This window comes from Lagenorhynchus albirostris, chromosome 15, assembly GCF_949774975.1.
Source record: "Lagenorhynchus albirostris chromosome 15, mLagAlb1.1, whole genome shotgun sequence".
NCBI classification, from domain to species: domain Eukaryota; kingdom Metazoa; phylum Chordata; class Mammalia; order Artiodactyla; family Delphinidae; genus Lagenorhynchus; species Lagenorhynchus albirostris.
Window position 1 is genome coordinate 71419593 of NC_083109.1, and position 23936 is coordinate 71443528.

A 23936-nucleotide genomic window follows, 5' to 3' on the forward strand; every position below is an offset into this window, starting at 1 on the left:
AAAATTTCCAGCCTACTGTGGGTAAATACTTTCGAAAACACTATACACACAAATTAGAAAATCGATCACATGCTTAGATATCACAGCAATGGCAAAGCTTCTCAGTGCTTACTCTTAATTATGGTGCCTGTTTTGTCATGGACAGGCTAACTGTGCATCCACACTGGTCTGAGGACTACACTTCACACGGGTCTAGACTAACTCTCCCTTTTCCCTGCCTGGTGAACCACCACCCATCCACTCACAACGTCCATCACCACTGCCTCCATTATGCTTTCCCTGACATTTATGCCCCATAATCACATCCTATTCAATATGCCCACCACGTTTTAAAAAAATGCCTGTTATAACTTATCACATGTTATTACAATTTTCCGGTCAAATGTCAAAGAGCAACAAGCTCTTTGAAGTCAGGGATACGTGCAAGTCATCCCTGCATCCTGAGCCTTGTGCCTGTCATGGGACAGAAGCTTAGAAATATAATTAGGAAATAAATGTGTCCAACACACCTCTGGCGACACACAGACAGGCAGAACTGCAGCAACTCTAAATAGACCTTTAATGACTGGGGTGTGGCTGGACCTAAACGCTGAATGGTTTAGGGCACTGGGGACTGAAGTCAAGCAATCAGTAGGCCGTCTGAGACTGCTGCTGGCGGTAGCCACCCCGGCGCATGTAGCCCTCATTTTTGCGGTAGCCATCCTTCTGGTCTGCAGGAGAGAGATGGGGAGGGGCGGGGGGTGAATGCCAAGGGAGAGGCAGTAAGGGGGCCAGGACCCTGGGAGCGCAGAGGGGATGGAAGCACTCACCTCGGAAGTAGCCACCATAGGTACCCTGCTTGTGGTCAAACACCCGCTCATTGTTTTCCACCAGGCTGCCCAGCTTCTCAGCGAGCTGCAGTGCCAGGTTCTGCTGGGCAGTGGGCTCAGTGCGGTGCATCACCACTGTCTGTGTCGGCTGGTCCAGGGAGGCCTGACAGAAGTGAGGCCGAGGAAGGGACAGATCAGTCTCCTGTACTCCAATCTCTCCATGACTCCACCTGCCCATGTGCCCATGTTGATGGCCCTTACCATCAACTCCTCGTTAATGATCATCTTGCTGATGATGGAGTGCACAGTGGGCAGGTCCAGTTCAAACATGTCAGACAGTGTCTCCATGCTGGGGACAAAGGCCAAGAGCAGGGAGCAGTTAGGACCCTCGACCACAAAGCTGGGGCTCCTGTGCCTCCTCAGGGCCCATCCTACCTGATGGAGTCATAGACACTGCTGTAGGTGAAGAGGTAGGTCCGCAGTGACTCTTCCTGGATCTTCCTGTGGGGAGAAGGGAGAAAAGGGGCAGATCTTCAGTGAAGGAGACCAAGTCTTTTCTTCCCCACCCACTAGGGTCTTGTTCTCTGCTCACCTAACCAGCATGCTTCGGACTTTGTCAGCCTCCGGGAAAAGGTCCCACACTTTGCCATTCATCTTCTCGTTGATGATAAAACTGTGGCAGGTCTTCCAGTCACCCATCTTCATGGCCTTGGAGGCAGCGACCACGTGTTCCCTCATTGACTCGGGGGGACCTGAAAGGTTGGGAATGAGGGAGGGCCTAGGGAAACTTGGGATGAGGGCTCCTTCCCCAACAAGCACTATTTAAGGAGGAACCCAGGCTAGGAGAGCAAACAACTGGACTGAGACTCTCCCAGCTCTCCATTAAGTAGCCATGTGACTGTATAAGTCACTTAATATCAAAATAACTGTATTTACATTTAGACTTAGTCTATGATGTGCCTCAGGGGATTGGTGAACTCCTTGAAAATGCTGACAAATTGCTGTGTGTACTCTTACGCACATTCTCCTAGGAAAGGGTCCACAGCTTTTATCAGATTCTTACAAGGTTCACTGACCTAAAAAAAATGTCTAACATCCACTGCAGGCAGTAGTAGAGAGGCGGGGAATGTGAACCAAGAAGCCCTAAGAGATGCTGGACATACAGATTTTCACTGGCAATTTTCCAATTAAAACAAAACAAAGTAAAGCATCACTACATAGCCCAAACATAATTTGCCTGAAGGGCGCCTGCACTTAATATGACCATACACACAACCAGTAGAGGACAAATCTGTAGAGGGACGTGGCTGTGGACAGTAAGCTTGGCTCAGTTGCCAAGTCCTTCCATGCACCAGCCTTACAGGAAGGGTGCAATTCAAATTCCTTTCCCAGTGAAATCACAACTCACTCAACCTCTGGAATGAATGATCAGATCTCTAAAAGTGCTCAAAGAAGCCAATGTTAGATTCTTGAATGCCAAGGGTCCAGTTAGTTAGCTAAAAAATAATATGGATGAAAGGGAAAAAGAGAAAAAGGTCAGAGAGACACATACCAGCTGTGTTATCCCTGGGTAAAGTCACTTAACTTTTGTGCCTCAGTTTCTTAATCAGGAAAAAGGGGGTCATAATAGTATCTTCATAGGGTTATGACTAATGAAGAATAAATGAATTATTATTATTTATAAAACACTTCGGGCCAGGCAGAAAAAAGTACTATGTAAGTTTATCCTAAATTAAAAATATCGTTGGAATCAGGTCATGGAGACTTTTAACTTAGTGACTGAGGCGGCTGGACTTTATTCTACAGGCAATGAAGAACTTCTGAAGGTGCTGGGGGTGTATAACATCATACACTTGGTAGAAAGATACTACTGACAAAAAAAGACTGAAGGGGAAAATGACAGAAAGCAGGGAGCTTAATTTGTAAGCTAAGACAACGTGTCCTATGGTAAGAGACCATGGAGACTACTTAGTAAAAATGATGCTTTTAGGCCATACATGGAGATGCCATTAAGTCAAATGGAATCATCTTGTGGGAAAGTTTACTCCCTTTATCTTCTCTTAATCCTTTGATTACAAGCAAAGTCTGCTGCACTACAGAGCCGCACACTCACCCAGCAAGGGCTGCCGCTCGCCCACCCGCAGCTGGTGATGGAACTGCTTGCTGATCATGCGTCGGCGGGCGTCACTCTCATGGGCGGCCATGTAGGGGATCTCCAGGAGCATGGCCGACACCAGGTAAACACACTCCAGCAGCTCCAGATTTATGTGCAGGTGGAAGGGCACCTGCCGGCGCCGCTCCACCTTCTCCTGCTCCTGGTTGCGCTCTTGCAGGCTGCGCAGCAGCAGGCCCTGGCCCAGAAGCTCCTTGGCCCGGCCGCTTGACTGGATGTCCAGCAGGGCGTTGTGAGCATCCTTGGTCAGGCCTTGGCGGAAGGCACAGATGCCCAGCTGCACCATGGTGCGGTTGTACAGGATCTAAGAGCGAAGGGCAATGAACTCAGAGGTGATAGCCACAAGGCAAGTCTTTCACAGGGTTAGGACAGAGAACAAAATAGACCAGTTCCTCCCCTTCCATGGAGCTTACACTCTAGGGACAGGGGTGTGGAAGACAAAATAAGCATAATATGCAGGTGGTGAAGCAAGCTAAGGAGAAAAATAAAGTAGACGAGGGAGTTAAGAAGGGAGTCTGAGCGGTGGCAGAAGTGGTGGGAACTCGCAATTTTATGTAGGATAACTAGGGAAGGGCTCATTTTGAAGGGGATGTTTAAAACATAAAGACCTGGGCTTCCCTGGTGGCGCAGTGGTTAAGAATCCGCCTGCCAATGCAGGGGACACGGGTTCGATCCCTTGTCCGGGGAGATCCCACATGCCGTGGGGCAACTAAGCCTGTGCACCACAACTACTGAGCCTGTACTCTAGACCCCGCGGGCCACAACTACTGAAGCCCATGGGCTTAGAGCCTGAGCTCTGCAACAAGAGAAGCCACTGCAGTGAGAAGCCCACGCACCACAACGAAAACCCAATGCAGCCAAAAATAAATAAATTGAATTTTTAAAAAAATTAATAAAGACCTAACAGAAGAAGAAAGAGCAAGTCATGCAGATCTCTGCAAGAAGAACAATATTCTAGGAAAAATGAAAAGTAAGTGCAAAGGCCCTATGCCAGATGTATTCAAGGACAAGGAATGCACTATGGCTAGAGCTGGTAAAAGATGTGATCAGAAACTGGAGGCTGGGCAAGCACAGGGCGTTGTAAACCATGTTAAAGATTTTAAGATGGGCTTCCCTGGTGGCACAGTGGTTGAGAGTCCGCCTGCCGATGCAGGGGACACGGGTTCGTGCCCTGGTCCGGGAAGATCCCACATGCTGCGGAGCGGCAAGGCCCGTGAGCCATGGCCACTGAGCCTGCGCTCCGCAACAGGAGAGGCCACAACAGTGAGAGGCCCGTGTACCGCAAAAAAAAAAAAAAAAAAAAAAAGATTTAAAGATGGGAAACCACAGGAAGCTTTTGAGCAAATAAGTGACATAATTTGACTTTATTAACAGGGTTATTCTGGCTGCTGCATTAAGAAAAGCCTGAAGGGGATTCCCTGGTGGCACAGTGGTTAAGAATCCACCTGCCAATGCAGAGGACATGGGTTTGATCCCTGGTCCGGAAAGATCCCACATGCCGTGGAGCAACTAAGCCCACGCGCCGCAACTACTAAAGCCTGTGCGCCCTAGAGCCCGTGCTCCGTAACAAAGAGAGGCCACTGCAATGAGAAGCCTGCGCACTGCAATGAAGAGCAGCCCCCACTCGCCGCAACTAGAGAAAGCCCGAGTGCAGCAATGGAGACCCAATGCAGCCAAAAATAAATTAAAAAAGTAAAAGGAATAAACATTAAAAAAAAAAAGAAAAAGAAAGAACAGCCTGAAGGGATATAAGGGCAGAAGCAGAGAGAGAGAGACAGGGAACATGATGGTGGCTTAGACCAGAGGGTGGCGGTGGAAGTGATAATAAGTAGTCAGATAGGGATTTTCAACACAAATGGGTGGGGAATCAATGTGAGAGAAAAACAAGAATCAAAGATGAATTCAAGGCTTCTGGGCCTAGGCAACTGAAAAGATGGACTTGTCAATAATTAAGATAGGGAAGATTGTAGGTAGTACGGATTTTCATGGGGGGGAAAGACCAAGTCTTTACTGACAACAAAAATATAGAGGTCAATACCGGTCATGAACTTAGATACAAAGAGCCTTAAAAAAATACCAGCAAGCAAAATCCAGCAATACATAAAAGATAATATACCATGACCAAGTAGGATATATCACAGGAATGAAAGCCTCATATAAAAATCTAAAATCACGATTATTCACGATATAAACAGAATAATGGAGAAATAACTGTGCATTATTTCAATAGATGCAGAAAAAGATTTTGACAAAATTCAACACCTATTAAGGACAAAAATTCCCAGCCAACTAGGATCAGAAGAGAACTCCATCAATCTGAGAAAGTCTATCTACAAAAATACTATCTATAAAAATAGGTAACATTCTTCTTAATGGTGAAATGTTCACTGCTTCCCTGCTGATACTGGGAAGGAGGCAAGATGTCTGCTCTCACTTCTATTCAGCACTAAGTATTAGAGATTTGAGTCATTACAATATGGCAAAAAACAAAAAAGAAAGAAAAGTTTCAGAGACCCAATACAGCTGTCCCTCAGTATCCATGGGGGATTGGTTCCTGGACCCTCCATGGATACCAAAATCTGCAGATGCTCAAGTCTCTTACATGAAATGGAATAGTATTTGAATATAACTTACGGTACGTCCTCCCATGTAATTTCAATCATCTGTAGATTACTTGTAACACCTAATACAATGTAAGTGCTATGTAAATAGTTACCAAACAAGGCAAATTTTGGTTTTTTGGGGGAACTTTCTGGAATCCCTCCCCCTCCCCCCAAATATCTTCAATCTGCACTTGGTTGAATCCGCAAATACACAGGACAGAAGGCCAGACTAAAACTGAATTTAACAAAATGGCAGGATCCAAGGCCAATGTAAGAAAATTAACTCTATTTTTAGATACTAGTAGTTAACAATTTAAAAATGAAATTAACAGGAGTTCCCTGGTGGTCTAGTGGTTAGGATTCAGTGCTTTCTCTGCCGTGGCCCAGGTTCAACCCTTGGTTGAGGAATTGAGATTCCACCAGCCATGTGGACAAAATAAAAAATTAAATTAAATTAAAAAATTGCATTTACGATAGCATCAAAAATCGTATAATTCTCAGGAATAATTTTTTAAAAGATGTATATTACCTCTGCAGAGAGAAACTGAAGAAATTAAACGAAGAATAACACATAAGATCAACAGGTTCAAAGTTGTTAAGGTGTCAGTTCTCCCAAAACTGATTTACAGATTCAATATAATCCCAGCAGGCATTTTTGCACAAATTGACAAGCTGATTTTGAAATTTATGTGGAAATGCAAATGTCACAGAACATTCCAACTATTCTTAAAAAACAACAAAGTTGGAGGAGTCATACTACCTGACTTCAAGACTTACCCTAGGGACTTCCCTGTGGCGCAGTGGTTAAGAATCCGCCTGCCAATGCAAGAGACATGGGTTCGAGCCCTGGTCCGGGAAGATCCTACATGCCGTGGAGCAACTAAGCCCATACGCTACAACTACTGAGCCTGCGCTCTAGAGCCTGCAAGCCACAACTACTGAGCCCGAGTACCACAAGTACTGAAGCCTGTGTGCCTAGAGCCCACGCTCCGCAACAAGAGAAGCCACTGCAATAAGAAACCCACGCACCGCAACGAAGAGCAGCCCCTGCTTGCCGCAACTAGAGAAAGCCTGGGCGAAGCAACGAAGACCCAACGCAGCCATAAATAAATAAATTAATTAATTAAAAAAAAAGACTTAACCCTAAAGGCACAGCTATCGAGACAGTGTGGAACTGGCGTAAGGAAGGACAAAAAGATGAATGAATGGAATAGAATAGAGAGCCCAGAAATACATTTATAGGGTCATGTGGTTGGTTTTTCATGTGGTTTTCCACAAAGGCACCAAAGCAATATAATGGGGAAAGAACGTCTCTGACCCTGACTTCACACCATATGCAGAAAACATAGACCTAAATGTGAAAGCTAAAACCACAAGAACTTCCAAAACCTAAAAATACAGAAAGAATATCTTTATGAATTGCAAGTAGGAAAAAGTTTCTTTAGATAGGACCCAGAAAATAACCAAAAGAGATAAAACTGATATATTAGAATATACATCAAAACACATGGTTAAGAAAATGAATAGGCAAACCACACACTGGAAAAAAATTGTAAAGCTTTTATCTGACAAAGGACTGGTATCCAGGATATATAAAGATTTCCTACAACTCAATAATAAAAAGATGAATAATCCAATCTTTAAAAAAAGGGGGGGGGGCAAAAGTTGACCAGACATCTCACAAAAGAAGATATATAAAGGGCCAATAAACATTTAAAAAGTAGTCAATTTCAATAGTTATCAGGGAAATACAAACTAACCCCACATTGAAATACCATTAGACAACAACCATGATGGCCAAAATTAAGAAGACCAACAACACTAAATATTGACAAAGTAGAAGTGAAAAATGGTACAACCATTTCTGAGTTTCTTTTTTTTTATATAAATTTATTTATTTATTTACTTTTGGCTGCCTTGGGTCTTCACTGATGCGCACAAGCTTTCTCTAGTTGCAGCGAGCTGGGGCTACTCTTTGTTGAGCAGAGTACTCAGTACTGAGCGGGGGTTCAGTAGCTGTGGCTTGCAGGCTCTAGATCTAGAGCACAGGCTCAGTAGTTGTGGGCTAGTTGCTCTGCGGCATGTGGGATCTTCCCGGACCAGGGCTTGAACCCGTGTCCCCTGCATTGGCAGGCAGATTCTTAACCACTGAACAACCAGGGAAGTCCCATTTTTTAGCTTCTTATAAAACTGGACATACACCTACACTATGATGCAGCAATTCCACTCTTAAGTATTTACCTGAGAGAAACCATACATCCACACAAACTTATACATAAATCACAAGAGCTTCATTTATAATACCCCAAACTGGTTGATCAGGTATCAAGAGAAATATCAAGAACCTGTGATAAATTCATACAATGGAATAAAAAATAGGTGTGCTATTCAAAAAGCACCACCAGACAAGCTCACCACGTTTTACACATAAATACCTCACAATTGTTCTAAACACACATTTATAGGATCTATACCTAGACACAATTATAATACTCCTACATAAAAATGTCCTCACAATGCTGCCACACACAAAATTTTATGTTTCACACATCACACTGTATTTGGGTCCTTGTCCTTCTCAGTTTAACTGCTTAAACTCTTTTTCATCTTTTTAAGTAAGATGATCTCCTAATGTTTGTTCCAAACCAGACACACAGTAGTTATAATAAATGTTAGTTGAACCCAAATCCTATCCCAGAGAACTCTATGTTAACATGTAGGAGAATCAAAGAATGCTCGCACTCGGGAAGGACCAAGTGTCTCCCTGTATCTGCATTAGCCAGACACGTGGCTAATCTGCCTGAGCCACTTTGCCTGAACAGAGTGGACAGGGGGCCTGGCCTGGTCTTCCCTTTGCCACCAGGGCCACAGCGCCTCCTTCCCATCCTACCTGTACTGGCGGGTCCGCGTGCTGAATGTTGTCTTGTAGGTGGCTCATGAGCATGAGGTCACGGGCCTGGTACCAGCGGGAGTGCAGAGCATGATGATAGATATGGCAGAGGATGGCGCATGTGCGGATTCGGTCTGTGCGGTCCTTGGCATAGATGTACTTGCACAGTCTCTCCATTAGTACAGCTGAGTCCTCACCCTCATTTTCAGCCTGGTCTTGCTCCGACTGGAGGGGTAGGGGGTAGGGGGAGATATTGTTGGAGGAGGAAATATGTCAAGGACAATGGTTGTAAATGGCTCAGCCTTCAGCAACCAAAGACGAGACGCCATCTAGCCTCTTCCTAGTCCCTCTGCTCCACCACAGACAGTCCCCAGGGAATAGAAGATCTGCCATGAAGTCCTGAAAGACATGCAGAACCAATGGACACACCCCTCTCCCCTCTGACATGGTGGCCAAGCACTTACCTTTGAGGAGCCCTCAGGGGGGGTAAGCTGCCGCTGATGGGCCTTGTAATCAAACTTGTAGTAGGTGTGGAGGATGCGCCTCAAGTAGATGCGACAGATCTCGTCAGTGGTGCCCTTCTCCTCCAGGTAGCGCTGCACACGCTCAATGATGGTGCACACCTGTGCCTCGTCCTTCAGGTGCTCCACGTACTCTGGCAGGGAGAGCACCCACCCTCAGCTTAGCCAGGCACCCAGGCTTTCCCAATCATATGTCCCTCATCAATCCAATTACCTCTGCATGTGTTTTCTGTACCCATCAGAAAAGTCTAACCCACTGTGCCCTAAAAATACCATCCTCTCCTGGGACATGTCAAGCTCACTCTCCACTGCTGTCAGGCACTCTCTTCTGCTAATTCCTCCCAATTAACTCCTCCTCCTCCTTCTCATTCGGCTCTCACCTCAAATGTGCCCTACCTACAGATGCTTCTTCAACCATTACCTAAAGCAGCCACCACTCCAGACATCCTGTCACATGTCCCGATCTGAATTTCTAATTCACACTTTACATTATCTACAACTGACTCGCTCATTTTTTTGTAGAGCTGCCTTGCTTCAGCACCGAAATGTAACCTCCATGAGCATGAAGGCCCCAAGCTGTCTTGTTCATCAATATACCTTTGACTTGGTGGACACATGTGGACACTCACATTTTACTGTGTAAATGTCCTGCATTTCCCCATTCTAATGCTTAAGGCGTACAAGCTAAACAAGCCAAGTGGACAGAGATCATTATACCCCAACAGTTCTCAAAGTAGCAGACAGCACCATCACTTAGGAACATGTTAGAAATGCAAAGTGTGAGATCTCACCCAGACCTATTGAATCAGAAGCTACGGGAGTGGGGTCCAGTATCTTAAAGAGGCCCTGTGGTATGAATGCTGGGGTGAGGAAGGGCTGGCTTTCCGAACATTCTCACTTAGTATAATCCTTCATTTTAATCCCTGCACTTTTCCTCTCACTGATGCCCATGCTTGCTCGGGCTCACCTTGGGAGTGAGGATCAGTGTTTTGCATTATCTTGGTAAATTCTTCATCCATTCGTTCCACCAGAGTTAGGATACAGCCACGGACACGCAGCGGCTGAACAGAAGGCAAAGGAGGAAATAAATTAGCCCAGATTCCAGTCCTAGACTTCAACCCTTCTGTCTCCAACAAGGCTTCCCGAAGCAGACAACACACACTTCCAAATAGCCTGCCAAATCCCCTCTTTACCTGGTCAGCGTTTTGCAGGTTCTCACTCTCTTCCAGAATGTTCTCTCCAACAAAGATGTTGGGGTTTGCAAACAGGATATCCATCAGCTCATTGATGCAGTCCAGACACTTCTGCCACATCTCAGGCTGCCAAGAGATCAGACAGCAGTCAGAGGTGTGAAGGTGGAACAAGGAGATGCCTCCCAAGAGCCCTACACCAGGAATCCACGGGCCTTCAACCACCAAGACTGCTCCAACAGTCCTTGAGTCTTGAGTCACTAGCCACCTTCCCATGACCCACCAGCTCCGCCGTGGGATGCTCGTTATTGTTCTCACCTTCATGTATGTGGCCAGGTTGGGGTTGTAGTCATAAAGAGAGGCGATGATATTGAACTTGATCTTGACGATGACACCCTCTCCCAGGTTGTTTTCAGAAGCAATCTGAACCAGCAGCTGTAGCAGCTCAATCTGGGCTGCACTGGAGGGGTATAGAATTGGGTGAGGCACAGGAAACAAATAAAAAAGTCTTATCCTGTCATACAGCACACCCTCTTCAGACAAGAAAGGCAGCCTCATTCTCAATACCCACCCCTAGCCTCACCACCTGTATACTTGCTTCTCTCTCATAAATTCCAAACAGAAATAGCAATAATGCTAACAATCTAACATCCTCTTTAGTCACTGAATAACTAAAGAAGAGTATTATTCCCATTTTACAGATGGGAAAACAGCCGCCAAAGGTTAAGTGATTGATCTAAGGTCAAACAGAATGTAAACAGCAAAAAATAGACTGGTGTAGTCCAAGTACATCATTCCTTCTACTGTAGCCACACACGGATCTTCCCAAAATACCACTTTCCCTACCAACCTCCACCCCGTGTCTTAAGAGAAAATGAGCTTTCACCCTGTAATGACACAGCCCAGGCCCACGAATCTTACCGATCAGTTCCCTTCTTGCCTCGTGCCTGTAGGATCTCATTCAGTTTCTTGATGACAACAGCGTGGGTGATCTCAGTTCCCTTGGCAAACATTTTTGGCTTCTCCTAGGTAACACACAAGTTATATGCAGGCCGACAGAAACCTATTCTTGCCTTAATTGTTCTCCCGAATTCGACCAGGAGGGTACCTGCATGCTCTCCCAAACTGTTTCCCAATTCCTTTTCGTTCTAAAATCCTCACCTTAACCAGGGGCACTCCACCCCGGACCCTTTCCCACTCTCCGCCTTCATTGTCTTCCTCCTCCTCATCCAGGCGCTTGGATTTCCTATCGTGCTTCTTCTTGGCTTTGTCCTCCCGTTTCTTCTCAGCTGCCTTCTTGTCCTCCTCTGTGGTGGGGGCCCTGCCAAGAGACACAGGAGAAGATGAAGGATCAGCCCCCTCTCCACCTTGAGGATTCTTCCCCCAACAAAATTCCTCTTTTTCTATTCCTGGGTCCAAGTTACACTCTACAAGAATGACCTATGGATAACTGTAACCATAACCAAAGCAAGGACCACTAAGCATTTGAATCTGCCAGACCACTTACCAAGGTCTGTTACCATATTACACTAAGCAACTCATATGAAGGAAAGAGTATGGCCTAGTTTAATAAGACGGGGGTGCTAACCAGGCCGCTACAGACACAGAAATCAGCCTGTCATGTTGCTCCACAACTAAGCTCTAAGGTTTTCCAAAGAATCCATAAGCAACACAGTTGTCCTTTGGTACTAGTGGCTCTGTCCAGACTAATCTTTTTTTTTAATAAATAAATCTATTTATTTATTTAGTTAGTTAGTTAGGGCTGCGTTGGGTCTTTGTTGTTGTGCATGGGTCCTCTCTAGCTGCGGCTAGTGGGGGCTACTCTTTGTTGCAGTGCGCCATCTTCTCACTGCGGTGGCTTCTCTTGTTGAGGAGCACGGGCTCCAGGCGTTGTGGCTCCAGGCTCTAGAGCGCAGGCTCAGTAGTTGTGGTGCACACGCTTAGTTGCTCCACGGCATGTGGGATCTTCCTGGACCAGGGTTTGAACCCGTGTCCCTGCATTGGCAGGGAGATTCTTGACCACTGTACCACCAGGGAAGTCCCCAGACTAATCTTTTTATCACCAACTGATTTATCAGTTTAAAATCAGTGCTTAGAGCGGGCTTCCCTGGTGGCGCAGTGGTTGAGAGTCCGCCTGCTGATGCAGGGGACATGGGTTCGTGCCCCGGTCCGGGAAGATCCCACATGCTGCGGAGCGGCTGGGTCCGTGAGCCATGGCCGCTGAGCCTGCACGTCCAGAGCCTGTGCTCCACAACTGGAGAGGCCACAACAGTGAGAGGCCCGTGTACCGCCAAAAAAAAAAAAAAAAAATCAGTGCTTAGGAAAAAAAAAAGAGCAAAAAAATTTTTGCGGTTCCCAGACTGGCTGCTTTTCCCTGCCTTTCTTTCCCCTCTTATGACAATTATTAATATAAATTCTGAATTAAAAAAAACTGTTCAATACAACGAAATGTCCCCAACAAAAAAGAAAAAGATCACTGGCTACCTCAAAGTGGACTTAAGCTATTTGATGTCTGAAACCATTTCCAGACTTTAATATTTATATAATGAAATATAAACCAAATGACAGGGAAAAATTATTTCAAACTTTATAAAGATACTGAGGAAAAAGTCTCTCCAGAAAGACTTGAACAAACATTCAAGTTATCTATAATTAAAACATCATTTAAACGTTTATAAATAAATTTCATTTTAACTGCTTAAAAGGTTTGAATATGCTTTAGTAATAGTTTATAAATTTGCCAGTTGGATTAAAACTTGCCCTTGCCAAAAGATTTATGCCATAATTTTTTTTGGGGGGGCGGCCATGCCACGTGTCTTGTGGGATACTTGTGGGATCTCAGTTCTCCAACCAGGAATGGAACCCGGGCGATGGCAGTGCCGAATCCCAACCACTAGACCACCAGGGAACTCCCTATGCCATAACTCAATAGAAGCTTAATGGTTTTTCCTCCTGTACTAATGCAATATTCTGTAATGATAAAAACTCATTTCATAGGTAAAATCCTTTGCAAATACGTGAAGTATGTTCATTAAGCTGAAACTGCTTGGTCTGCATCATCCAGCCCCAAAGCTCTGAGATCACAGGACTTCATGCTATTTAAAAATCAATGCTGTCTAAACTTCAAAAGAACTTAATTATCCTTGGCCTAAAGTTTTACTCGAAGCCCTCAGGATATTGTGATTCACACCTCAAAAACACAAACTCTCACCCTATGAAATTCTAACTGAAAGACCTAAAACTTGACTTGATCTCTCCCCGATGACAGATTATACCTTGGTATATTCACATCTTGTTAGAATCGATCAGAAAACTGACATTTATGCTCTCAGCTAGAGGGACATCACCAAATACACCTCCACCTTTACACAGCTAAGAAGCTGAAGACATTAAGAGACACCAATAGAAGTTAGTCCTAAAACTACACTGAAAAGGACCATTCCACACGCTCTTAACCACAACTATGATCTAGAGGCCCTAGACATACACTCTTCCTTAGGATCCTAACAACTTGGAGATCCAGTCCCACCAGAGATCTATCCTGAGGTTCACTTTTAAAAAGGACTCCAGAAGCCAGGTAGCTCTTAGAAGCAGATAGCATCTCGGAGAGATTCCACAGGGCAACCATATCAGATGTAGACAACGTCCTCCAAAACCCTTCAGATTAGGATTCATAATTGAGACAACAAACGTTTTCTGTGTATTCCTCCTCTTTTAACTTCTTCTGTATTAGTTCATCATTATCCAAGTTTCACAGTAAAAATCTTGGTTGCTCACTATTGGAAGAGGTCATTGACAGGATGTGACCATGGGTTGACCCAAGAACTGGACCCAGGGTACTGGAGGCTCCTTACTCCCTCCTCTGTCCTTGGAATGTACGTTCTGCTCACGGTTCCCACCTTAGGAGCCTTGAGAGGCTTAGGATGCAGCCTTGAGAGCAATGTGTTGAGACCATCTGATCTGAATATGTGACTGAGCTCTATTATAGCCTCTACATAAACTCTTAAGATTCTGGAAGACAGGTGCAGAGATCTACTCATCTTCAGGCCGCCAAAGATAAACCCTGTATTTAAGTTCCCTTGCTTATTACACCTGCCACCTACCAATCTGGAGTGGTCTGCCTCTTTCTTCCGTCTTTCCTTGTCCTCTGTGCATAGGGATAGTTTCAGATTTTACCAGGGAGCTCCCACGGTTGCAAACCAATATCCACATTTGATTAAGACTCCAACATGGTAACTTATGAGAAGGGGTCCAAGATACTAGATTTCATCAGTTTGTACTTAAGAATTCCTACCCCAACTACAAATTCAGAAACACGAATATGTGATCTGTAATTTACCTCTAGTATGGTCCAAAATAACAAATAATTTAAACATTTTAGCCCCAAACTAACAAATTCCTTAGCTAAGAATTAACCTTAAATAGGGAATTCCCTGACAGTCCAGTGGTTAGGACTCTAAGCTTTCACTGCCGAGGGCACAGGTTTAATCCCTGATCAGGGAACAAAGATTCCATAAGCCACGTGGCTCAGCTAAAAATTAAAAAAAAGAATCAACCCTAAATAAAACTGATCTCAAATACTGGTCAGTCAAGGCTAATAAATAAAGATGTGCAATAAATAACATCTTATTGAACCTGGATGAATACTTTGGAAAAAACAAATCAATTAAGAAAAAAGCCACTTGATTAAAAGTTCACTAAAGTGATTCTTAAAGACATTCTCCTAGATAGGCTTAGCCTGATTAGAAAATTAAATAAAGGTCCTAAATGTTTCTTACTGTATCTGTGACTATCCTCATATTTTCTGCCCAAACCCACTATCTAATATCCAGGTGCTTAAATGTTGCTAGACAACCTTATTATCCCACATCAAAGAAATTGAAGCTCTTGAGATTAAATGTGTTCCGTTACGTGCTTGTTTTGACCAAAAGATGAAAGCTGAGAAATTCTGACGAGAGGAAGGGTATAGACTGGTTTAATATGGAGATGCTGAAAAAGGATGCTGGCAGACATTATAGGGACAGCCTGTCATGTTTCTAGATAATCCATTAACAACTGAAACTAACCTTGGCTAGCTTAGATAGCTAATGAGTTTACACACACAAAAATGTGCAAACAAAATTCACCGTTCCCACAACTGCCTGTGGTTTTTCCCTCTCTCTTTATTCCTCTTTCTCTTATCAAATTCTTTTTTGTCTTGGTTGGAAATCGATCTTAAAACTTGGTCTACCTTGTTATACAAGTACAATAGTGTCTCTGAATTATTCTTTGACACTACAAAGCCACAAACGCTTAATGTCAATAAGGCCTTTGAGGATCCCATGGTTAACCCAACCTCTGACACTTGACATTTTAACTAAATCTAATTTTAGATTATCAAGGGTAATCTCTATAATAAAAATAATAAAGATAGGATTAATCTTAAAATAATTATTCTGAAAACCAAATCTCTCCCAACCAAATTATATACTGTATGAATCCATTTCTATAAAACTCTAAAAACTGCCAACTTATCTAGTGATAGAAAGCAAATCAGCAGTTGACCACAGAAAGGGCAAAGAGAAGTGGGGCAGGAGAGAAGGTTTACAAAGGGGCATAAAGCAATTTTTAGGAGTGATGGATTTTATTTACTCTGATTGTAGTGATGGTTTCATGAGTATAAACATGTAACTTATCAAATTGCTAACTTTAAATATGTGTGGTGGGCTTCCCTGGTGGCGCACTGGTTAAGAACCCACCTACCAATGCAAAGGATACGGGTTTGAGCCCTTGTCTGGGAAGATCCCATGTGCCGCGGAACAACTGAGCCCGTGGGCCACAACTACTGAGCCTGCACTCTAGAGCCCGCGAGCCACAACTACTGAGCCCACGTGCCACAACTACTGAAGCCCATATGCCTAGAGCCCATGCTCTGAAACTAGAGACGCCAACACGGAAGATTGGAATTGACAATATATACAGCAATATGTATAAAATAGATAACTAATAAGAACCTGTTGTATAAAAAAAAAAATTAAATTAAAAAAAAAGAGAAGGCACCACAATGAGAGCCCATGCACTGCAACGAACAGCCCCCGCTTGCTGCTACTAGAGACAGCCCATGCGCAGCAACGAAGACCCAACGCAAAAATAAATAAATAAATTTATGTTAAAAAAAGGAAGTTAAAAATAGGAAGAGAATAAATAGAAAGCACATTAATAAGAGAGCAAGAACAAGACAAAATACATTTATAATCACAATAAATGTAAATTAACCTGCATAGATTAAAAAGCAGAGATCAAGTTTTGGAGACAGTGGTGGTGGTTGCACAATCGAGTGAATGCACTCAATGACACTGAATTGGACACTTAAAAAATGATTAACAGTAAATTTTATGAGTGGCACAATTGAAAACAGAAAAAAAACAGCAATGATCATAAGATGAAAAAGAAAAAAACCGAGCTGGGTTTGTAAGAGACATCCCTAAACATACACGATGGTAAAGTACAAAATAAAAGGACAGGAGAAGATATACAGTTGACCCATGATCGACGTGGGATACGACATGGGGATGGGGTGGCAATCCCCCGTCAAAAATCCGCATGTGACTCTACAGTTGGTCCTCTGCATCTGAAGATTCAACCAACCATGTACCGTGTGGTACTACAGCATGCATTTACTGAAAAACGTCTGCGTATAAGTGGACCTGTGCAGTTCAAACCAATGCTGTTCCAGGGTCAACTGTATGTGTGTTCTCAAAGATGCCCTATAATCAAGCAGAGGAAGCCCCCTTCTATTCCTACTTCGCTGAGTGGTTTTTTTTTTGTTTTTTTTTTTTTTTGCGGTACGCGGGCCTCTCACTGTTGTGGCCTCTCCCACTGCGGAGCACAGGCTCCGGACGTGCAGGTTCAGCGGCCATGGCTCACAGGCCCAGCCACTCCATGGCATGTGGGATCTTCCTGGACTGGGGCACAAACCCGTGTCCCCTGCATCGGCAGGTGGACTCTCAACCACTGCGCCACCAGGGAAGCCCTGCTGGACTGGTTTTTGCTGAGGATTTTTGAATCTAAATTCATAAAAGATATTGGTCTGTTGTTTTCTTTTCTCATGATGTCCTAAGTTTAACCTTAGTCCCCACTTGTTCCCTCAGATAGGAGCCTTTGTGCAATGCACATGTGCAGTGTACACTACACACACTGGTCCAAATAATGGAGACTTCAATACACAATTATTGAAAAGACAAAAACACAAAGAAGATATAAAAGATATGAACCAATAATAAGGTTGATAGTTCTATAGGATGTCAGTAGGCTTAAAATATGAGTTTCACAGTAAAGCAAATTTAAGAAATAGCTAATGAAACAAAGTTAAACAGATCTATTTTGCTTAACTGATACATGGTTGTAAACTCTCCAAGAAGGGAATATGATACTGTGGCGTAATAAGAAATAATTCTGTGGTCTTTGTCCTCAGTTCCTGACACAGAGCTCCTAAATCCCTTGGAATTTCCTGAGCAATAGGAGCATCTTTCATTCTAATGAGGCCTTCACAGGCCTCTAGAAAGCTTTCAGGATGGGGGCTGGTTGCCAGAAAAACCAAAGCATGATTAGAGGGGTGGAATTGATAGCTCCACCCTCTGACCACCGGGGAGGATAAGAGGGACTGGAAATGGAGCCCATCATCAACAGCCAACGATTTAACCAATCATGGCTATGTAATGAAGCCTCCATAAAAATCCTTAAATGATAATTTGGAGAGCTTCCTGGTTGATGAACCACTGAAGTGCTAGGAGGATGGTGAACTCAGAGAGTACACTGAAGCTCCATGCCCCTTCTCCCATACCCTGCCCTATGCATCTCCTCCATTTGGCGGTTCCTGAGTTGTATCCTTTATAATACGCTGGTAATAGTAAGTAAAGAGCTTTCCTGAGTTCTGTGGGTCAATCTAGCAAATTATCGAATCTGAGGAGGGGACTGTAGTAACTCTCTGAATTTAGAGCCGGTTGGTCAGAAGTACGGGAGCCACACTTGGAACTTACAACTGGCCTCTAAGGTGGTGGCAGTCTCATGGGGTCTATGCTAACTTTGGGTAGTGTCAGAACTGACTTAGTGTTGAACACCCAGTTGGTGTCCAGAGAGTTGGAGAACTAGCTGGTATGAGAAAAAAACACATATGGTATCAGAAGTGTTGTGAATAAAAAGACATCAGATACACAATACTCCCCCTGCATTTGACCAGTGTTCCCTGGAGCACACAAAGAAAAACGCTTCTCGATAAAATGGCTGTGTCTGACCCCTCTAGTGTGAGGGAACTCACTAACTCCTGAAGCTGCATAACCCCAACTTTTGAAAGCAGGAAAGCAACCCTTAGAGCATCAGTATTTCTGCCAGTTATCACTGAGCTTGATACTCGACTTCTGTAGAACACAAAGGGATAGGTGTCACCTTGACTTCAAAGGAGGAAACTAGGACCTAAGAAGGCTAAGTAACTCACCCAAGTTGACAGATACTGAAGTAGTAAGGGTTGTGACCAGAATCCAAATCAGAATCCTCCCCCATACCATGACGATACTAGTAAAGTTCAGGAAGGCTTGCTGCAGTCTATATGCTATATGCTAGGTTCTCAGGAAGAGTGAGAAGAGAAGCTACTGTCACTGAGGGCACACCACATGCCAGTCCCGGGCTGAGCCAGGAGTATCACCTCCCTATATTTTTGCAGGTATCCTTGAGACAGGGTCAAGTACCACTCCATTTTACAAAAGATAAAACTGAAGACTGGAAAGGTTAAGGAGCTTATCCAATATCACACAGCTAATCAGCACCAAAGAGAGATAAACACTCAGTCCACATGCAGCAAGTAATGTCATGGTTAAATATTTGGACACTGGAAACTTCAAATCTCATCTGCAGGACACATTAGCTTTATCTTAGCCAACTAACATACTTGACTCTGAGATCCCTCTGTTGGCCTGTACAACCTAAAAGGACTCCATTGGGGGAGGAGCAATGTAGGAGTAGGGGATTAAGAGGTACAAACCACTAGGAATAAAATGAGCTACAAGGATATACTGTACAACACCAGGAACTAATGGAGTATAACTTTTAAAAATTATGGATCACTAGGGACTTCCCTGGTGGTCCAGTGGTTAAGAATACACCTTCCGATGCAGGGGACGTGGGTTCAACCCCTGGTCGGGGAACTAAGATCCCACATGCTGTGGGGCAACTAAGCCCGCGTGCCACAACTACTGAGCCCGCAAGCCACAACTAGAGAGAAGCCCATGCCTCAATGAAGAGCCTCTGCGCCGCAACAAAAGATCCCGCATGCTGCAGAGCAGATCCCACATGCCACAACTAAGACCCAACACAGCCAAATAAATAATATAAAAAATAAGTTTAAAAAGTTATGGATCACTATACTGTACACCCCTAATTTACAAAGTATTATAAAGCAACTATACTTCAATAAAAAAACTTTTTAATGTAAAAATAAATAAAAATAAAAGACAAATAAAAATTACAACTGAAATGGGAAAAATAAATAAATAAATAAAAGAACTCCACAGGAGCAACAACTTTCAAGATGATTAAAAGCTTCCTACCCCTCCCACTGTAGCCCGAAGTACCATTACTTTTCTTACTTTTTAAGGAATCTCGACGCCAGCACTGTCTGTTTCCCTTCCTCCTCCTCTGAATCTGAATCAGAAGATGTGGAACCTGTGTCCCAATCTTCATCATCTTCTGAATCTTCTGAGTCCTCATCTTCATCCTTAGAGAAAAAAAAGATGATCAGAAGAAACAAGATGGGAAGACTAACTTGTGTCTCTGCTCTCCCTGCTGACACATGTTTCAGAGACTCTCCGGAGCAGCAGAAGAGTGGTTGAATCAGGATCTTAAGAGCTGGACTGGACCACCAAGACCCAAAGAGAAGTGCTAACTTGCTCCAGGGACACACAGCTCCCCTGGGGCAGAGCTGGGCCCAGAATCTAGTTCTCCAGATTCCAAGACACTCAGTGCTCTAATCGAAGAGGAAATCTGTCCCCAGACCAGACTCTGCTAAATCCCACCCCTCCCAACCCTAAGGCTCTGTGAGTCTTTTCTTCTCCCCAGAGACCCAAGAATGGTCCACAGCAGACAAACCACCCCTCAGTGTAACCCTGGCTCTTACCTCCATCTTTTTGAGGAACTTCCGACTCTCGCTAGAAGGAGCTTCTGATTTCTTCTTTAGGAAAGTGGAAGCACTGACTCCTTCATCATCCTCATCCTCATCTGAAGAGCCTGGTGGGAAAGGGGAGAGAAAAAAAGAGTTAGAATAGTGAAGAGATGAATGGCAACCAAGAAAAAAGCCAAGGAAACCCTTAATTTTAGAGCTCCTAACCATTTGCAATTAAGGGTTTTCCTCACTCACCTTCTGAATCCTCCTCATTCTTCTCAGCATCTTCATCTGCAGACTGCTCAGGGTTCTTGACAGAAGGAAATGAGAGAATAATTAAGGATGCCTGCCAACTACCCCATCCCACCTCCTCCACCCCACAGAGCTTTCTCATGATTCCTTCTCCAGTCACACACCTCCCATTTGCAAATACTTTTTTGTCTCAGTCATGGGGTCACTGCCCCCAAAGTTCAGAAAGTCTCCCTCTAGCACCCTCACCTGCTTGTAATTTGTAATATGGGACTCAAAATCTCGGTTGTATTTTCGGATCTTCTGGCGCAGGGTGCTCAGGGCCTTGGCATTATTCTTGTTCATCTTCTTCTTCCCTTCCTTATCTTCCCATAGCTGAAGGAAAGAATAGGGAAGAAAGGGAGAACAGGGATCTGAGATTAAGTAGTATTCCCTAAACTTCAGGCTTCACAACTTTTGGGTCTTGCTATCTACAAACAACTATACTACTTAAAAACTATACCTCTTATTGTTTACCAATGCTTTATTTATGTATCAAAAGTACAAAACCACAAATAAGAGTTAATATAAAAATATATACAATTAAAATTCTTAACATAAAAAAGTCCCTCTCCTTATGTTTATAAGAACGTATTTCTTATGTTCTGGGAAATACTGAATATCTGGCAAACAACTCAGAGGAGACATGATCCCTGGGTGTGGGTCAGGAGAAAGCTCCAGGCCCACAATCCCCTTCTAGATCCCCCTGCACCCACAGGAATCACACCTCATTAAGATAGTCCTCCAGGTCAGCCAGGATTCGGATATAGAACCGGGGGACACCTTCCTTGTCCACAATGCTCTTAGCCTTCCCATATGCTTTTCCTAGGAGCTCAAACTCTTCCAGGCACTTGGTGACATCCCGAATCTTCATGGCATTACGGATGGTCCGGATAAGGTTGGTCAGTTCCTCAAACCTGGTTTGAGAGCCCAATACCACATTGCACATGCCCACCATCACCAACCAGAAAACCCACCACTGCTCCAGAAACTCCCCATCACCCCGCCTCCCCAAGGCCTCACCTCTTATCCTTGGCGCTTCTGACAACTCTCTTGGTATCTTCTTCATCCTCACTCAGCAACAATGGCCTATTTGGAAGGAACAGAGACCATTAACCTCTGTTCCTAGCTCCAGTCTTTCCAAATGATCTCTCTTTTTCTTCTCCGATGGGGCAGGTAACCCATTCCTACCACACTCATCTTGTTTTATTCTTCCTCTTCACGGCCTCATCATATAGAACTCAATCTTTTAAGCTTACTTCAAGTAAAGCCTTTTATCAAATGTTGTAACACATTAAAAAAATGACAGTCTCCAGCCTCTCAAACATAAACAAACGAAAGTGCTTATTTACTGTGTCAAAAAATTAATTATGTGAAGACACAAGTCACTAAGAATTACTAAAAGAAGTTGAGAAAAGAGGTACTTTACCTAGAATGAATGGAAAAGGTGGTACTTGAACTAGGTCCTAGAAAGCAGTATTTCCCAGAGTGTGACAGGCCGAGGGCAAGGAAAGAGTCTCAACGGCTTTGACACCTCCATTACTAGATATTTTTACTTAATAATTAAAAACCAGACCACAGACAGCATTCAGCTGGCAACAATATCTCTTTTCTTTCCATCTTATTAGCTTTTCCAATTATTTCCTATTTTATAGCAAGTGATGTTGATTTTCCACTTGTAACACAGATATGATATCATATTCATGTGGGTATACACGGATTCTATTTTTCACTTTTAAAAATGAGTTTTAGGGCTTCCCTGGTGGTGCAGTGGTTGAGAGTCCGCCTGCCGATGCAGGGGACACGGGTTCGTGGCCCGGTCCGGGAAGATCCCACATGCTGCGGAGCGGCTAGGCCCGTGGGCCATGGCCGCTGAGCCTGCGCGTCCGGAGCCTGTGCTCCGCAACGGGATAGGCCACAACAGTGAGAGGCCCGCGTACCGCAAACAAACAAACAAAAAAAGAGTTTTATGCTGAAACAAGACTTTGAAGTGGTATGTATATATATTCTTAAGTACAGGTATGTGACAAAAATAATGAAGGTGGCATGTGTATGACAGAAGTTTGAGAAACATTACAACGTTCCAAAGGGAGAAAAGAATTTTAATTTGCAGAGATGGGTGAAGAGTATTTAAATGGAGATAAACAACAGGAAAATACTAATAGATGTTTAAGAACCTCAGAGCCAGATCAAGGAACTCCCAGGTATCAAGCGAGTATTGGGGGTTTCTTGCTGATGCAACACACCCAGCCAGTGGGAAACCTTTTTCTCTGTGACTCTATCCTTTGCCTGGTGGGTGGATTCCCACAATTCACAGCACCCTTAGCGTTACGGTTGTCCCTCCAACACTGCTCCGGTCCCTTAAACTCTCAACATCCTTAGAACCCGCTCTCACCGCCCCCATTTCCATTCCCCTCCCATATACGCGGCCTTCCACAGCCTGCCGAACCCCTCACCCCACCGAGTCGTCCCCATGGCCCAGGCCCTCACTCACTGTTTGCCGTAGTTACCCCCGACAGGTTTGGTGACGAGCTCCTCCCCGGACAGGGACGACTCGGACTCGCTGTCCGAACCGGTGGTAAAAAACCGCGACATGGCGACGGCGCGGAGCGGCTGCCGCGGGCGCGTCCAGACCTACGGTAAAGCCCGAAAGTCACGGGCCACGAGAAGGGGCCCGGGCCGCCACCTCCTGACCCCCATCCTCACAGTCTCCGCACGTATCCCAACCCGGGTCCCCCCCCCGAAGCAAAAGGCCAAAGAAGTACTTACCACCCGACCTCCGGAATCACACCGCTTAGCCGAAACAGCGGAAATGCGGTGAGGAGAAGGCGGGACTTTTGCGTCACTTCCGGGAGAATCACACCGCTTAGCCGAAGCAGCGGAAACGCGGCGAGGAGAAGGCGGGATCTTTGCGTCACTTCTGGGAGACGCCGACGAACTGTACCGTGCGACTACAACTCTCAGTAGCCCTCGCGCCTCGCAGGGGGCAGGGTCAGGCCTGCAGTAAACTTGGCTGGGAGGAGGCGGTCTCGAGATTCGTGGATGCGACCGCGCTTTGCCCTCGGGTGTTTTTGCTCACAGCCAGCCAACCAACCACACACCTCACCTGTGCAATCAGAATTTCAGGGCCAGGAGTTTACTTTCTTAAAGCGCCCACGCGATGCTGATGAGCTGCAAGGTTTTGGAGCCAGGCTTAGAGCAAACTTCGGATCGGACTTTGTATTCGAATCCCAGCTCCATCACTTACTAGTGTGTGAACCTAGTCAGATTTCCTAACCTCTCTGTGATTCAGTCTCCCCAGGTTAGGACCATGATAGGACCTACTTCATA

At 44.6% G+C, this 23936-nt stretch overlaps 1 protein-coding gene across 2 annotated transcripts; it reads right to left on the reverse strand.

Annotated features, from left to right (window-relative positions):
• Positions 1–542: 542 nt before the first annotated feature.
• LOC132505275 (eukaryotic translation initiation factor 3 subunit C) lies at positions 543–23442 on the reverse strand. Of its 2 annotated transcripts, none has more exons than XM_060123264.1 (21): positions 23376–23442; positions 23101–23240; positions 21630–21695; positions 21334–21523; positions 20817–20942; positions 20574–20628; positions 20334–20443; positions 19807–19934; positions 11348–11507; positions 11108–11208; positions 10505–10646; positions 10190–10315; positions 9964–10057; positions 8940–9130; positions 8476–8700; positions 2923–3286; positions 1402–1561; positions 1245–1310; positions 1071–1158; positions 810–972; positions 543–710 (listed from the first exon to the last, which is right to left on the reverse strand). In XM_060123264.1, exons 2-21 carry the CDS (start codon positions 23199–23201, stop codon positions 628–630), a joined length of 2739 nt encoding a protein of 912 aa, XP_059979247.1. In that variant the 5' UTR covers positions 23202–23240; positions 23376–23442; the 3' UTR covers positions 543–627. The 2 variants fall into 2 exon arrangements, with proteins under 2 accessions (XP_059979247.1, XP_059979246.1); XM_060123263.1 differs by having other exon boundaries at positions 11108–11211.
• Between the last annotated feature and the right edge of the window lie 494 nt (positions 23443–23936).

What these genes read in the sequence shown, in the direction of transcription:
- LOC132505275 (XM_060123263.1), bottom strand. Translation starts at nt 23,201, where the DNA reads ATGTCGCGGTTTTTTACCACCGGTTCGGACAGCGAGTCCGAGTCGTCC. An exon ending in AGTTCCTCAAAAAGATGGAG is followed by an intron (nt 19,935 to 20,333) that starts GTAAGAGCCAGG and finishes TTTTTCTCTAAG; the next exon opens with GATGAAGATGAGGACTCAGA. An exon ending in CTATGGTGGCTACTTCCGAG is followed by an intron (nt 711 to 809) that starts GTGAGTGCTTCC and finishes TCTCTCCTGCAG; the next exon opens with ACCAGAAGGATGGCTACCGC.